Source organism: Eumetopias jubatus, unplaced genomic scaffold (assembly GCF_037043125.1).
Source record: "Eumetopias jubatus isolate StellerSeaLion01/CBP00866 unplaced genomic scaffold, mEumJub1_p1.0 scaffold_6, whole genome shotgun sequence".
NCBI lineage: Eukaryota > Metazoa > Chordata > Mammalia > Carnivora > Otariidae > Eumetopias > Eumetopias jubatus.
Genome location: NW_028274812.1, coordinates 114247161 through 114261979, shown reverse-complemented (window position 1 = coordinate 114261979; position 14819 = coordinate 114247161). Strand labels below are relative to the sequence as shown.

At 41.9% G+C, this 14819-nt stretch overlaps 1 protein-coding gene across 5 annotated transcripts in view; it reads right to left on the bottom strand.

Annotated features, from left to right (window-relative positions):
• Positions 1-14819, bottom strand: part of BTBD9 (BTB domain containing 9) — a 432378-nt gene that overhangs the window by 108863 nt on the left and 308696 nt on the right. For all 5 annotated transcript variants that reach the window (XM_028120529.2, XM_028120530.2, XM_028120531.2 and 2 more), the window contains one exon: positions 4754-4943. In XM_028120529.2, the coding sequence (XP_027976330.1) occupies positions 4754-4943 (190 nt within the window). The remainder of the gene's footprint in view (positions 1-4753; positions 4944-14819) is intronic.

Sequence of the window (14819 nt, the reverse complement as noted above, 5' to 3'; positions counted from 1 at the left end):
CAGTTACACGGCCTGCTCTGGCTCTTGGGAGAGAGAAAGGAAAGAAAGAGCTGGGGAGCAAGTTTCCTGCCAGGCTGCAATGCCAGACTGGATGCCTCTGCAGTTTCTCTTCCAGGAGCTGGGATAAAGGCAGGTCAGGAGCAACGAAGGCGCTTCTGAAGACATGGCGACCTCCCCCCGCCCGGCCTCTCTTCTCCTCAGCCAAGAAAACTCTCCTCTAATGGTGCTAATGAAATGCTGGGATGGATGTGTGGTGGTGGGTGGGATGGTTCTGGAAGTTGGTAACTGAATATAGAAATAGCAACAAATCTCAGGGCTGTTGACTCTCTAAGTCACCTCCCTCACCTTGCCTCCTGCTCTCTGCCCCCTTCACCCAGCTCCAGCCACACTGGCCTCCTCACTGCTCCTGTCACCTGCCAGACATGCTCCCCCTTGGGGCCTTGGTACTCTGCCTGTGATGCTCATCCCTTAGGTCCCCAGATGGCTTGCTCTTCCCCTCCTTCAGGCTCTGCACAGGCCTTCCCCGACCACTGCATCTAAAATAGCACCGTCTCTACCCCCAACCCCCCACTTCCAGTTTGTTCTGTAGCCCTTCGAAGAATCTGACATGTTACAGTGTTGTTTACTGTTTATCTCCCCCTGACGAGAACATTAACTCTATGACAGTGCCGATGTTTGTTTTCTTTATTCTTTACTCAATTCTTTATTCAATGCTCTATCCCTGGTGCTTAGAACGGTGCCTGGCACACAGTAGAAGGCTCAAGAAATGTTTATTAATTGAGTGAAAGAAAATGGGGGGGAGGGGAGGGATGGTCAGGGGTTATGTTTCAAGGTCAGCCTCTTCAGAACACCACAAGGGGACTGGTACAGTACACACTTGCAGGATTAGGCACCCACGGACTGTGGTTAGGTGCAAGCATTGTCTGTCAAGGAAGAAGGCTCTGCTTGCCTACCCGGCTACAGGTAAAGGCTCAGGAAAGGAAGAAATGATTTCTGTGGATGGAAACAGACAAAAGACATTTTTACCCACAAAACAATTATATCCTCCCTTAGGAAAAAAGACTGCAGTGATCAAGACAATTCCTGTCTGAGTCCTTTGTCTTCGTAGTCACCATCTACAAAGAAACCCGAATTTTTTAAAGCCAGTGTACCGGGGTGCCTGGGTGGCTCAGTTGGTTAAGCGACTGCCTTTGGCTCAGGTCATGAGCCTGGAGTCCCGAGATTGAGTCCCGCATCGGGCTCCCTGCTCAGCAGGGAGTCTGCTTCTCCCTCTGACCCTCCTCCCTCTCATGCTGTCTCTCATTCTCTCTCTCTCAAATAAATAAATAAAATCTTAAAAAAATAAATAAATAAAGCCAGTGTACCATGTGATTGGGCTTCCACAGAGGAAGAGTTTCCGGGATTGTCAGATCTCCTGCCTCTTAGATGGGGAAATTGTTAGTCATTCAGCTCTGTAGCACTCTCCCTCTGGGTGTCAATTCAGAATCATTGAGCTTTTTCAGATACAGTGACTAGGAAAGCAAGTCAGTCATCACAAACAATAGAAGCTGTGGGTCAAATGTCACTGACTAATCATCCTGTCATTGGTCAATTACCCATCCCCATGAAGAGGTGCCACTGATCCAGTTTCCTATCAATAAATGTCTGTCTGGGCACATCAGCGGCTGCTAACCACGGCCTGCCAGGGTATCCAGCATTGTCCACAGGCATTGGTGGTTAAGAAATCCCTCTCCCTTTCTTCTTAATAATGTCACAGAAGAGGCAAATGCAGATCCTGACAACATAATGTTAGTTTCACAGAGACGTGTCTCTTTGAGTGCTTAGCCAGTTATACAGGGCTTCAATTTCATGGATTTTCTCACTGCAAAAACAATAGCTGGGCTTAAGGAAGTTTGGCGGCTGAGATATACAATTCTGCCTTTGGTTGTGCTCATGCTCATTACCGCCACTCGGAGTCCCGGAAAGAAAAAATAGTTTGGGGGAGCCATTTTCATTCCATATTTAAAGACAGCCAAGTGTTCACTGTTTTCTCTTGCTTTAAGCCCCAGTGACACCTTTTCCTGGGGTCAGATTGAATATCTATGATTGTTTGGGTAGAGCTAGAGGTCAAGGTGGCCTGGCCACACAAAGAGCCTGTTTGTCCCACTCTGAGTTGTCACCTTGGTGGTGACCTCATGTGTTCCTGCTGAATCTAAAATTCTAGGTCTCCTACTGTACTTGCTATCTTGACAGACTACCTCATTTACACATTTGATCTGTCAAGGGACGCTTATTCTGAGTTGCCACAGGCTTTATATGGCAGGGGAGGCTGGGAGAAGACAGCATGTAAACGACTATAATACAAGTATGACAAATGCTCCAGTAGGAACTACGTACAGAATGTGTGGGGATCGCTGAAGACGGAGGTCTGAATCCGCCCAGGAGATAACGGGAGGTTAGGGAAGCACTCCCGGAGGAGCAGAGTCCTGAAGAGGGAGTAAGAATCAGGTAAGAAAGAGGTGATGGGAAGGTCGTGAGAGACACCAGCAATGAGAACAGTAGGTTTCAAGAGTTGAAGGCATAGAGGTGAGAGAGGAGTGGCGTGTGCAAAACTGCAAGTAACTGGACAGGCTAAGCCAGGCACGTGTAGGGGTGGATAGAGGAGCAGGTGACGAGGCTGTGTAGACAGAAGCAAGTCAGATTGTTCTTAAATGCCTTTGTCCGAATTTTCTCCTAAAGGGGCGTGACCACATCAGATCTGGGGTGGGGAAACGGTTGCAGGTGGGGAAGGACAGGCTAGATGGAAGTCTGGCCTACCAGATGGAGAAGAGAAACTACAAAGGTACAACTGTGGTAATGGCAGTGGGGATGGGGAAGAGCAGAAGGCTTTGTGAGATATGTAAGAGCCAGTACTGACAGAACTGGCTGAGGAGGGGAGGTGAGGGAGAGAGGTAAATTCGGGAAGACTGCCATGTTTGTGGCTCAGACTATGGATAGATGGGTGGTGCCACTGAATGAAATGGGGGAAATCTTAAGGTGACTTGAGCAGAGGAAGGGGGGGATGATGGGATTCCATTTCTGACATGTTGGTGTGAGATGCACATGTAACACTGTTGGTGTTGGGGGCAGAGTACCAGGTAAGCAGACAGAATACAGGGAACATTAAAAGAGAGTGGGAAGAGCTACTAAGCTGTCAGTTTGCTTCCATCTTCATTGATGAAAAGACTGGTCTTCAAATTAGAAATGGCAGAACAAACATAATAAAGAGAAAATTGAAGCCCCAAATAGGTGAAGTGAAAGAAAGAGAGTATCTAGTCAATTTAAATGATTCCAAGTCTCCTGGCTCCAGTGAGTTACACTCCACGCCTGCTGAAAGAAATTGCAGATGTAATCTCAGAGACACGATTGGTAATCTTCAAGAAACTGTGAAGACTATAGGGAGCGCCAGTCACAGGAGAAGGACAGTGGTTCCCCAGATTTGTAAAGTGAAGAGGGAGAGACTATAATGGGAAATATTTACATAAATTTCATACCATCTATGGCAAAAATTCTAGAACGGCTTAAATAGATGGCCTAGGACTGCTCTAGTTAACGCACGCAGCTGAGAAAAAAGGAAGGATGGAGTCTTGTTTGCTATCTGACGGAGGTTTATCTGCCCTGGTAGCTTACCCAGACTGACTGTGGCTTCTCTTTCCCCCTCCTGAAGCACCAAGCTGGTTTGTCCGGTCCACAGCATGAAGCCAAGGCTTCTCTATCTGTGTGATGGGTTGCCTATATTACTCAACCCATATGTGGCCCTTTATGAAAAGGGGTTGACAATTTAAATGAAGAAATCCATGGTCTGAATTCTCCCAGAAATCCAGCATCACTCATCAGGGTGGCCCCTGGGGACTGGCAGGCCACAATAACCTCCGTGATCATTAGCCTAAACATCAATAAACCTTTGCCTATTAAAATCCTACTACCTCATTTTTTGTGCTTTTTCTCTCTATACACAATGATTTTAACCTGAGAACAGGGAACAACAGAGCAAATGTGGTAGAACATGATGGTGGGGGGAAGGCAGTCATGTCCCACCGATATCCCCACCCCTGGCAGTCTCAGAGAGCATGTAAAATACCTTATCTATGTTAAACATAAATATATAACATAAATATATATACATTAGTCTTTCAGAGACCTCCTTGGAACCTTCAGAAAAAAAGCAAAAAAAAAGGGCAGCCTATTCAATACCCACATGGCTCTCTTGAACTACAAGTATATCCTCTGGGGGATGTCACCAGTCTCACATTTTAAAACTACATGACCCCATAAATCAAGCAATGTTAGGTTAAAATTCCTTTCGGAAAACAAGACAAAATGAAATGAAAACCACCAAAACCCAGATTTTCATTAAGAAGCTTTCTTTTGTTAGTACCAGGTCTCATATTCACATATTTGGTTCCGACGTAAATTTATTGGAGTTGAAAATTAGTTTTGGTTCTATATAACCTCTCCTGACATTATCCTCTAAGTCCCAGGCCAACACAAACTGAGACCGAAGAAGGAGGTGAGCCACAACCAGGGAGAGGCCTCTAATCTAGTCTCGCTGCAAGTCTAATTTTGGTGGATCCTCCCCACCAGAAGATCCAAACAAGCACCCTGTATCTCCTCGTTCCTCCCCCTTCAGTATTTAGAGCAAAGAACAGAAATATATCTTCACTGAAGTTCCAAAACAGAATTTGCACGTGTGTCTTCCATTTTAAAAGTAATGACTGAAAAGGAATCTTCTTACCGTATTGACCCGATCATGTATGGCTGTGCCAGCTGAACCACAATCGCACCACTTCCCAGCTGATGACACGTATAGCCAGAATCCCAGTCATAATTCTTGGTGTCGCCATTCAGCAAGGCATTTCGGCTCCGACTGACTCCTTCAATCACACTGGCACAATCAGCAATTGTTGCAACATTCTCCATGGGAACTGTGAGCCCAACACAAGATTCAGCATCAAGATAAGGGAAGCCAAACATATCCTGATAGTGTGCTATGAACAAAATGAATTGCTAGCTCACATCCATGACAAAGGGGAAATTAGAACATCTTGATTATCTTAAGACATGAACACATTTTCCATGCCAAATTGCTTCAAGAAAAAAAGTTGAATCTAAGATTGGAACAAACCAAACCACATGTACTAATTAACTCTGAAGTATTTTACTATTAAGAACCATGATACCCCATAAAATACAGAATGGACAAATACATTTCAAAATATTACTACAATGGGAAACTACACATTATCTGACCTTAATGAACTACAGCTATGTACAAATAGATGAATCGAAAACGATAATGTTGTTTTCCCAAGAAAAAAAAATCTTGACTTCCAAAAAACCAAAAACCCAAAAAACAAGAAAAACACATAATGTTGAGGGAAAAAAGCAAGGCACAGAACAACACAGATTATGAGTCCATTTATACAAAGTTTTTAAAAAGGCAGAACTAGAAATATGCTTTGTTTAGGGGATACATACATAAATGTAAAACTAAAAAGGAAATCCAGGGAATGATTATATAAAGTTCAGGATAATGTGTCTGGGAAGAGGGGGCTGAAATCCTCCAGGGACTCCCACCAATGGGTCCAAATATTAACTGATTTCATTTCCAAGAGGAAATCTTGGGGGGGGGGGCTTCAAAAGTACTGGTTTTGTTCTGTTTTTAAGCCAGGTGGTGGGTACATAGGCGCTTGTTTTATTATTGTTCTCTAAACTGCATGTACTTGTTACATTTGGTAAATATCACAAATTTGTTTAGAAAAACATGATATACATGTAGATTCAGTGTTTTAGAATTCATAAACCAGGAAGATGACCTAGGAAATGGTACCAATCCCTTTTCAAAATACACTGTTGCCCTCAGCCATGACTTGTTTCCCTTTTTTGTTTGTTTGTTTACTCTTCCAGGCATTTCAACACAGAAGGCTTTTCTCTTTGTTCATGACCTGCTATATTTTGAAACACCAGCTCTGTTTTGATTTTGAGTCTCTCTCTCTCTACTTCAAATCCATATCAACCTGTTCATTTTTTAAAAGCCAAGGGCTTCCACAAAATGATAGCTATCTAAAAATGATGCAGATTCTCTAACCATGGAGAAGAGAATAATAAAAGGTAAGGGCCTTTTAAGTCCCCTGGGACCTTTTCTGTGCATTTTCCAGTGTTCGGGTTTTAATTTAATTTATTATTCAACCCAAATCTACAATTAGGCCCAGCTACTTACCTTCAAGATTTGCAACTTACTTTATATAATTTTAAAATAGGTTGGAAAAAAAGACAATTTCTCATTAGATATATACTGTACTTTTCAGTATAACATTATACACTCTCTGAAGAGAGAGGGTGAGCCCTACTACCGCCATGCCAAAACATTTCTACCTTGATAATGATGTGCAGTACATAGTCTTACATGTATCTTCTACACAATGTATTTATTTTCCAAAGCTGGGCATGCCTGACTTGAGCCCTCCTCTTCTACAGCTTCACTAACTGCTTTGCTCTCTGCAGATGAGGAAGCAATCCACAGATAAAAAAGGGAGAAGGGGAAGGTGAAAGGGAGAGAGGACGGATTTCTGGTGATGAATCCCTTGACTACCAAGCTTAACTCCAAAGCAACACGCAAACACACTAGTGAAATAACCTCTAAGGACAGTTTCCTGGCAGAGAAGGAAGGGGCTCAGAAATAAGTTCCCCAGGACTTGGAAAGACAAGGAAGGACTATATTTGGAGGTTAAGTCATGGTACCTCTATTTCATGGAAAAGGGGAAGTACTGGGTGATTTGGAAGGTGGAACTTAAGGAAGTGGCACAAGGTGCACAGTAAATTGAACTGAGACATAAAATAATACTGTAGATAGGAGCTTAGGCTGCAGTAGTAACAGCTCCCATTCTCCCTTCCACAGTGCACGTTTATTTATGTATTTATGTATTTATTTTTTTGTGCACCCTATGTATTCAGTGATGATCAGAAAAGTGGTTCTGCTCACTGTATCAGCCAAGGGCCCGAGTGACAGAGGCTTTGTATTCATATGAATTTCCTCAGTTACAGTAACAAGGAGAAGAAAGAGAGCTGAGTCCTGGTTCTTAAGACCCATCCCCCAAAGTCACATACATCACCTCTCTCACGGTTCGGGTGACGAAGGCAAGTCACAGGGCCTTGCCTAACTTCAAGGGGGTGGGAAAGTGCAACCCTGTTGTGTGCCCAGGAGAAGAAAGGGGAATGGTTGGTGAACAATATTAACATTTACCACAAACATTAAACCAGGATGAAGGAACATTCAATAGAAAGATAAATCTAGTCCATTCATGTAGGGTCTATAAAATATTTCAATCCATAAACATGCCAAAATTTATTTATCCAGTCTCCCGCTAAGGGACGTTTTGATTATTACCACTGTTTTCTTTGCAATTACAAACAAAGGAGTCTGTGTACATGGTAAGAGTTTCTTAAAGGAACACATAAGATATTATACATGTATATATGCATGAATTACACTCATGGCTATGAGTTACCTTCAATTTTCCTGGATATTGCCAAATTATTCACCAAAGTAGTTATAAAAATTCACACTCTCAACTCATTGCTCCACATTCTTACCAACTCTTGGTAGTGCCAGACAGATGAGTGTGACATGGTATCTCAATGTGGTTTTAGTTTTTCATTTTTCTATTTGGTGAAGCTGCACAGTTTTTTTCTTTTTCTCTCCTCTGGAATCATTCACCTTTCTTCTGTAAACTACCGATCTTTACCTTTTGTCTATTTTTCTGCCATCTTTTTAATTGATTTGTGGGATGCCAATCTTTTGTTGGTTAATGTTGAGATGAAATATTAATCTTTTAAGATTGGTGCCTTTCCTTTCTTGTTTATAAATTCTTTCCCACCCTCAATTGCTAAAGATACTGTCCTGTATTTTATTCTAAAAGTTCTCAAATTTTGCTTTACACATGTGGTTCTTTAATCTATTTAGGATTTATTTTTGGTATATTGTGTGTGACACAGAAAATCTACTTTCATCTTTTATTCTTAAGATGAGCCAATTTCACCACTGCCATTTAATGAACTCTTGCCCCACTAACTTGTGTTATTTCACTCACACACAAAATTTTCATAGATATTCATCTTTTTAAGATCTATGCTATGTTTCACTGATTTGCCCAGCCTTGTGCCTTTACCATGTTATAAACTATAACTTTATAGTAATCTTAAAATCTGATAAGTGAACACCTTTGTTCCCTCGCCTTCCCCTCCTTTTCTTTTTTTCTTCCAAATTGTCTTTGATATTCTTGGCCCTTTCGGGAAAAATTTTCATTTTATCTACCCTTTCAAATATCGTGGCACAAAAATTTTCATAGTATGTCCTCTTTTTCATCCCAAATATTTGTATTTGTACCTTTTCTTTCTTTTTTGATCAGTCCTATATAGCTTGTCTTGTTTTCAAAGGACCAACTTTTGGTTTTGTTGATTTCTTTTCTTTATTTCCTACTTCACCAAAATTCTGCTATTCTTTTTATTTTTTAATTATTTATTTACTTTGGGGGGAGAGCATGTGCATGCGTGAGTGTGGGAGGGCAGGCAAAGGGAGAGGGAGAGAGACTCTCAAGGAGACTCCAGGCCCAGCACAGAGACAGACACTGGGCTGGATCCCAGGACCCTGTGATGAAGACCTGAGCGGAAATCAAGAGTCTGACATTTAACCAACTGAGCCACCCAGGTGCCCCTCCTCTTACTATTATTATTTCTTCCTTCATTTCCTTTTAAATTACTCTGCTTTGTTTTCTAACCACTTGAAGTGAAACTCATTAACCTTTCTTCTTTTCATACAGTCAAAACTTATTTATCCATACTTAACCAATTTATTCACCATTACTATTTTTTATATCCTCCTTTCTTCTTGGTACAACTTCCTTCTTTCTGAGACACATCCATTAGTATTCAGCAAAGTCTCTGAAAGTGCATTTTGACACCACTCTTGAAAAGTAGGTTAACTGATATGGAACTCCTGGTTAAAAGCTGTTTTTCCTTAGCACTTTGATGATATTATTCCATAGTCTCCTGGCTTCTACTGTTAAGTCAGCTAAAGTCTGCTATCCCTCTAACTTGTAATTATTTTTTGCCTACAGTTAAAGTTTTTTTTGTTTTTGGTGTTTTGCAATTTTACTAAGTTGTACCTAGAGGTAGATTGAATTTGCCCTTCTCAGGACTGAATATGAGCATTTATGGCTTTTATCAAGTCTGGAAAATTTTGGCCATTATTTCTCTGAATACCAATTCTCCCTCCTTTTCTTCTCTTCTTTTTTTCTTCTCGAACTCCTACTGGACCTCCATTGGAACTTTTCATTCTATCCTCCATGTTTCTTAACCTTCCTTTCATTTTTCTCTCTGTACCTCTTTTTGAAGCATTCTAGGCAATTTCTTAATTCAAATTACTATTTGTATTTACTCATTCCCTTTACGTGTGTCTAATCAGCTGTTCAACCTGTCCAGTGAGTTACTGAAATTTCACTATTAAACAAAAACTATACAGTATTGAAAAATAAGTGAACTAGGGCTATGTGTTTCAACCAGGGTCGGTCCCACAAAGAAAACTGGTTAAGGAAAGAGGAAGTGAGGAAAAACCATGAAATATGATTCCACTTCTGTCGTTTAGTGATACATGCTTGTGTGGTGAGATCAGGAAGGAAACTCAGGGAATGGTGAACACTGAAATTCAGGAAGAGAGGAGGGGAAGCCACCAAGGGAGGGGCGCACACAGGGCTGTGGAGGTTTGGGAGTCTTCTCTTCAGTGTAGTGGTTAGCATGCCAGTGTTCCTATTCCCCAAACTTCACATATATGCCCTTTATATTCGTTTGTACACATGGAATTCTGTGGGTTTTTTCAAGTTTCACACATTTTAACACTGTTTTTATGAAAACCAGAATGATGGCAAGTCTCTGAAAGGATAAAACCCTTTATGATTATTTTGAATACTGATACCCTCTGTAGCAGCTGCTAGGTTTTTATCAGTTGTCTTTGAGGACTTTTCCTGAGTTTGTCAATCTCCATCTATGCAACCTTACTGCTTCACAATTTTATCCCTAGATATCTGATTTTTACCTAGTGGTCAATTAGTGTAGCAGCAGCAGAGATTATCACAAGATCCTTACTGGTATGGTTTCAAGCTCTCTGGAAAACAAGGCTGGGATAAGTGCTAAGAATTCCTTTTCTAGAGACACACTTATAAATGGGTTTATTCAAGAAGACTCAGTCTCTAAAATTTTCTCTAAGCACAACTGCCTGAGTAATATTACCCTCTGATTCTCTGGGAAACTTGAGGTGATCTAACATATATGCTACATTGAAGAATTGTGCCTTCTTAACATGGAATCCTCTATCTATGAGCTGGAGGATAAATACCACTTTGATCTTGACATAATTATTCATTAATGTTTATTAGTCAAAGTCTGGATCTACAATGTGTGCCCAACACGGACACGCACAGACACATCTTAACATAAACACAGAGATGAACCATATCAGTAAAATCGACCCCAAATCCCAAATTTCCTCTTAAGAAATGGCTTTTGCTAGAACTCTACTGGCAACTTGATAAGCAACTGTATCTACCTAATAAGGTACAAAATCAAAAGATTACCACTTTTCTTTTTTTTTTTTTAAAGATTTTATTTATTTATTTGAGAGAGAGAGAATGAGAGATAGAGAGCACGAGAGGGAAGAGGGTCAGAGGGAGAAGCAGACTCCCTGCTGAGCAGGGAGCCCGATGTGGGACTCGATCCCGGGACTCCAGGATCATGACCTGAGCCGAAGGCAGTCCCTTAACCAACTGAGCCACCCAGGTGCCCAAAAGATTACCACTTTTCTTAATTCTCATTCTTATTTTTTGATAATGAGTCAAATTAACAGTATAATGACCAAAACATACCAACTAATGGAAAGAAGAAAAGTACAGGGACCTAGGCACAAACCCAGGGGGATAATGACCTTTTATAAACAACCAAGATGACCCCATCATTCCAGCACTGTGCCAATTCTTAATATCCAGACCAGTATGTCCACCTGCTCTCCAATCTCCAACCATCGGAGATTGAGAATGTGAGCTTCATAAGGTCAGGAGCTTTCCTTTTTCTCACTGCTCTAGTCCCAGCTGCCAAGGAACAGTGCTTAGCAGAGAGTATGTGTTAGGTAAATATTTGCTGAATGAATGAATCAGAGTGAGAAAAAAAAGGATGCTTACGTAGGCTGTAGCACTTCACCTTAATATAGTTCCTTACCAGAAGCTAGAAAACCTAAAAGTTACTGAATAAAGCAGAAAAAAAAATGCTTTCTCAGTGAAAGTTTTCTTAGAAAAGTAAAGTATGATCAATCTCTGGGTCTTGACCTAACCGCTCAAAAGAAAACAAATATGCCCAGCACAGAAGAGCGGCTGTGTGCCTGCCCATTGCACGCATCCTCGGTCCTCGCAGCTTCTCCTTTCCTGAAGTGTACCCATATCCACGAAGCTTGGTCCCTCATGGTAGACTAAAACAGAAACCGCTTTGGGGAGAGAAGGAATGTCTGTAACAGTGTGGCTTTTTTAAAGAACAGAAAAGCTCTTTTATGCCTGCGGGGAGAGCGCTCTGCTTTAGTTACACTACAGGAGTCCTTCCAGAAGAGGTTTGTCCTGGAAGTCACTGCTGGGCTTACTAACACATAGAGACCACATTTTCCATTTCAGCAGCAAAGAGCTCTATTATTAACTCCTCTTTCTAGAAACACAAACCTCAGCCTGCCTAGCTGAAGTGTCTAATAATTACACAATGGTTTGAATAAGTTTTGTGGTCTCTTTTACTGGGAAAATTTAGAGAGTGATTCTGACTGCAAAGCACAGAAGCTGTTTTTCTTCTTCGTTGGGGCCAAGCCACTCCCCATCTGAATGCTCATTATACTCTTTCATATGCGTCTGATAAATTTATTAAAAACGCCATCTGGATGGGACTTGGCTTTGTGCTCTATTTCCAGTCTTCCAGTTTCCTCTCTTGTCCCCATGGAATTTCTGCCCCAATTTGTGTCACTTTGTTTACAAAACCATACTGCCCAAATCCAGCATCTTGAATCTCTCTCCTTCTGGTTTCCCCTCGCCATCCCTCGGCTACATACCTATTACAGTAGCCTGTGCTATGAGCAAAAGGCAAAGGGGAACAGTCTGGGCAGAAATTACTTTTCCCCCTCCATGCACATAGCAATTCTGCTCGGACATATTTAATATGCTGCCTCTGAATGCAAAAGTTGCATGTTAACCAAGTGTCTACATTCTGCAAGTGTATGAATATTGGGATGACTCAGACTGTGGGGAACTGCAGAAAAAGTGATCTGAAAACAATTTTACTGTTCTCCGTTCGTACGCCAGACCAGGGGTGGCCAACAGCTTGCCAGTAAATTTAATTCAGGAGTAATAAATTTTTTAAAAGGCAGTACTACTTCACTAGGACATGACCTGGGAGCCACCTGTGCCAGCTCTACTTAAAGATAAGACTGACATGTTATTCAACTGTCTCCAGAGATCACCTTTGAGAGGTGGGGGGAACCCCACTTGAAGCAGATTTTTAAAAATGAAATAACACTTAGCACTTGCAGAGGACTGCCATCTTCATAAGCCGTACTGGTGTTAGGCTTCATTCAATGTTTCCCTGGCTGTTTTTACTATCAACTGCTTTCTTTCCTTTTTTTTTTTTTTTTTTAAGATTTATTTATTTGACAGAGAGAGAGATAGTAAGAGCAGTAACACAAGCAGGGGGAGTGGGAGAGGGAGAAGCAGGCTTCCTGTGGAGCAGGAAGCCTGATGTGGGGCTCGATCCCAGGACCCTGGGATCATGACCTGAGCTGAAGGCAGGCGCCTAATCATCTGAGCCCCCCAGGTGCCCCATTACCTACTGTTTTCTAATAGCACACTAGTTCATACAGCAAACAAGTGCTTAATAGTCTTGGAGTAGATTCTTCTCCATTGCCAAGATTTTCACAAAGAATTTCTTTCAAAAAGCTTAAGAAAAAAAAAAGCCTACTAAGGCAATTAAAGGCTATTAGCTTAAGATCACAGCTAGATATTCCCCTACATAACTATACCTTTTTTTTTAGAGAGACAGACTGTATGGAGTAGAGCAGGGGGGCAGGGAGGGGAACAGGGAGAGGGAGAGAATCTTAAGCAGGCTCCATGCCCAGAATAGAGGCTGATCTCAGGATCCTGAGATCATGACCTGAGCCAAAAATCAAGAGTCAGACCTTAGCAGACTGAGCCAGGCACCCCTGAGCTATACTTTTTTTTTTTTTTTTTTTAAAGGGGACTAAAAGGGGACTCATTCGAGGCGCCTATCCCCAGGCCTACATAGGAACTTACTGCTGACCATGCAAACTTCCAACCAAACTGCAATCCAACCTTCGGTCAAGTTATTCAAAGGAAAAAATACCCACAGCTGTTATGTCTTAACAGCTGTAAAAGAACAATAGCTAATTAGAGCATAAGCCCATCATTCTTGAAAACTATCAGAAAGCTACCAAAATGTATTCTACAACACTGGCGCTAAGTTACATTAATTCCTAGTTTTATGTATTGGGTTAAAAAAAATCACTTTTCAATCATGTTATATCACATTGCTGAATAAAAACCATTGACTATGTAGGACGTGCAACTTTTAAACTTCTTCCCCAAATTTTCCCCCAGTTCCCATCTCCGTGAGAGGGCTGCTTCCTAACACAGTTCCAAAGGATGCAGATGGGAGTACCTCTCTGCACCCACAGAGGGAACCCGTGGGAAGAAAGCAGACCATGCTTTTTGAATGCTATGCCCCCCCGCCCCCCCCAATTCCTCCATGCCTCTTTTCCTTCTCTTTGCTTTTCACTCTCACCTGTTTTAGGTAGTATGAATTTCCGTGCTCTCGTCATTCCTGTTCCGGCTCCACTTCTGAGACTATCAAGGTTGCCCAAATCACGCCATCTCCTGAGACTGCATGGGCTTTGGCAGTCCTGCTGGACTCCATCCAGCCCGTGAAAGGAGGGGGTAACACTTTCCCAAACTTCAAATGCGCCACTCCCTGGCCCCTTCCCCAAACATATGCAAACTTTATAAGGCCCTGGCTCCAAACCCTTTAGAGGGAACAGCAGCTTTCCAGAAGATGAAGGGGAGAAATCAGAGGTGGTTATCCCCAGGGCCAAGCTGAGGTGGGTGCGGCCAGTGGATCTCAAAGGCACAAGTTCACTAGGATCAGTGAATTCTCTCCTCACACCGGGGCCTTTGAAGGAAAGCATGGTCCAGAACTAACTGTTTAAGAGGTTTACTCTCTTATGTGTGGCTCAAATGCTGGAGGTTTTAGCTGTGAAAATCTTCAATTCCAAAAGACCTTAAAGAATCAAGCATTAGATGTTTAACAGCAGTAACCACTGCAGTGTATCAAAGAGGGATTCACTCTGTAGGTGAGGCCTTGAAATTTAGGACAAAGGCATTTCCAGGTATAAGAAAAAAGATATCCCAAACATCCAACTATGTGTTTGAACTAATAGGCAATATCTCATTGGGGCGATTTTTTTCTTTTCTCTGGACATAATCTATCAGAGACAGGGACTACATCTGCCCCCTACATCAGGACAAGTTACTCAAGCTGATATGGGGGGATGGGAGGGGAGGGAAGAGGGGGTTAGGGGTGGGTGGGTGGTGGGATACCTAACATACAAAGAGTCACTGAAACTGGTTTTGCGATTTTTTGCAAACTCTCAAAAAATTTTACAAAGTTATAATGTAAAAGGTGGTTTTTTTTTCCTCTGAGTAGTATAAGTTTTA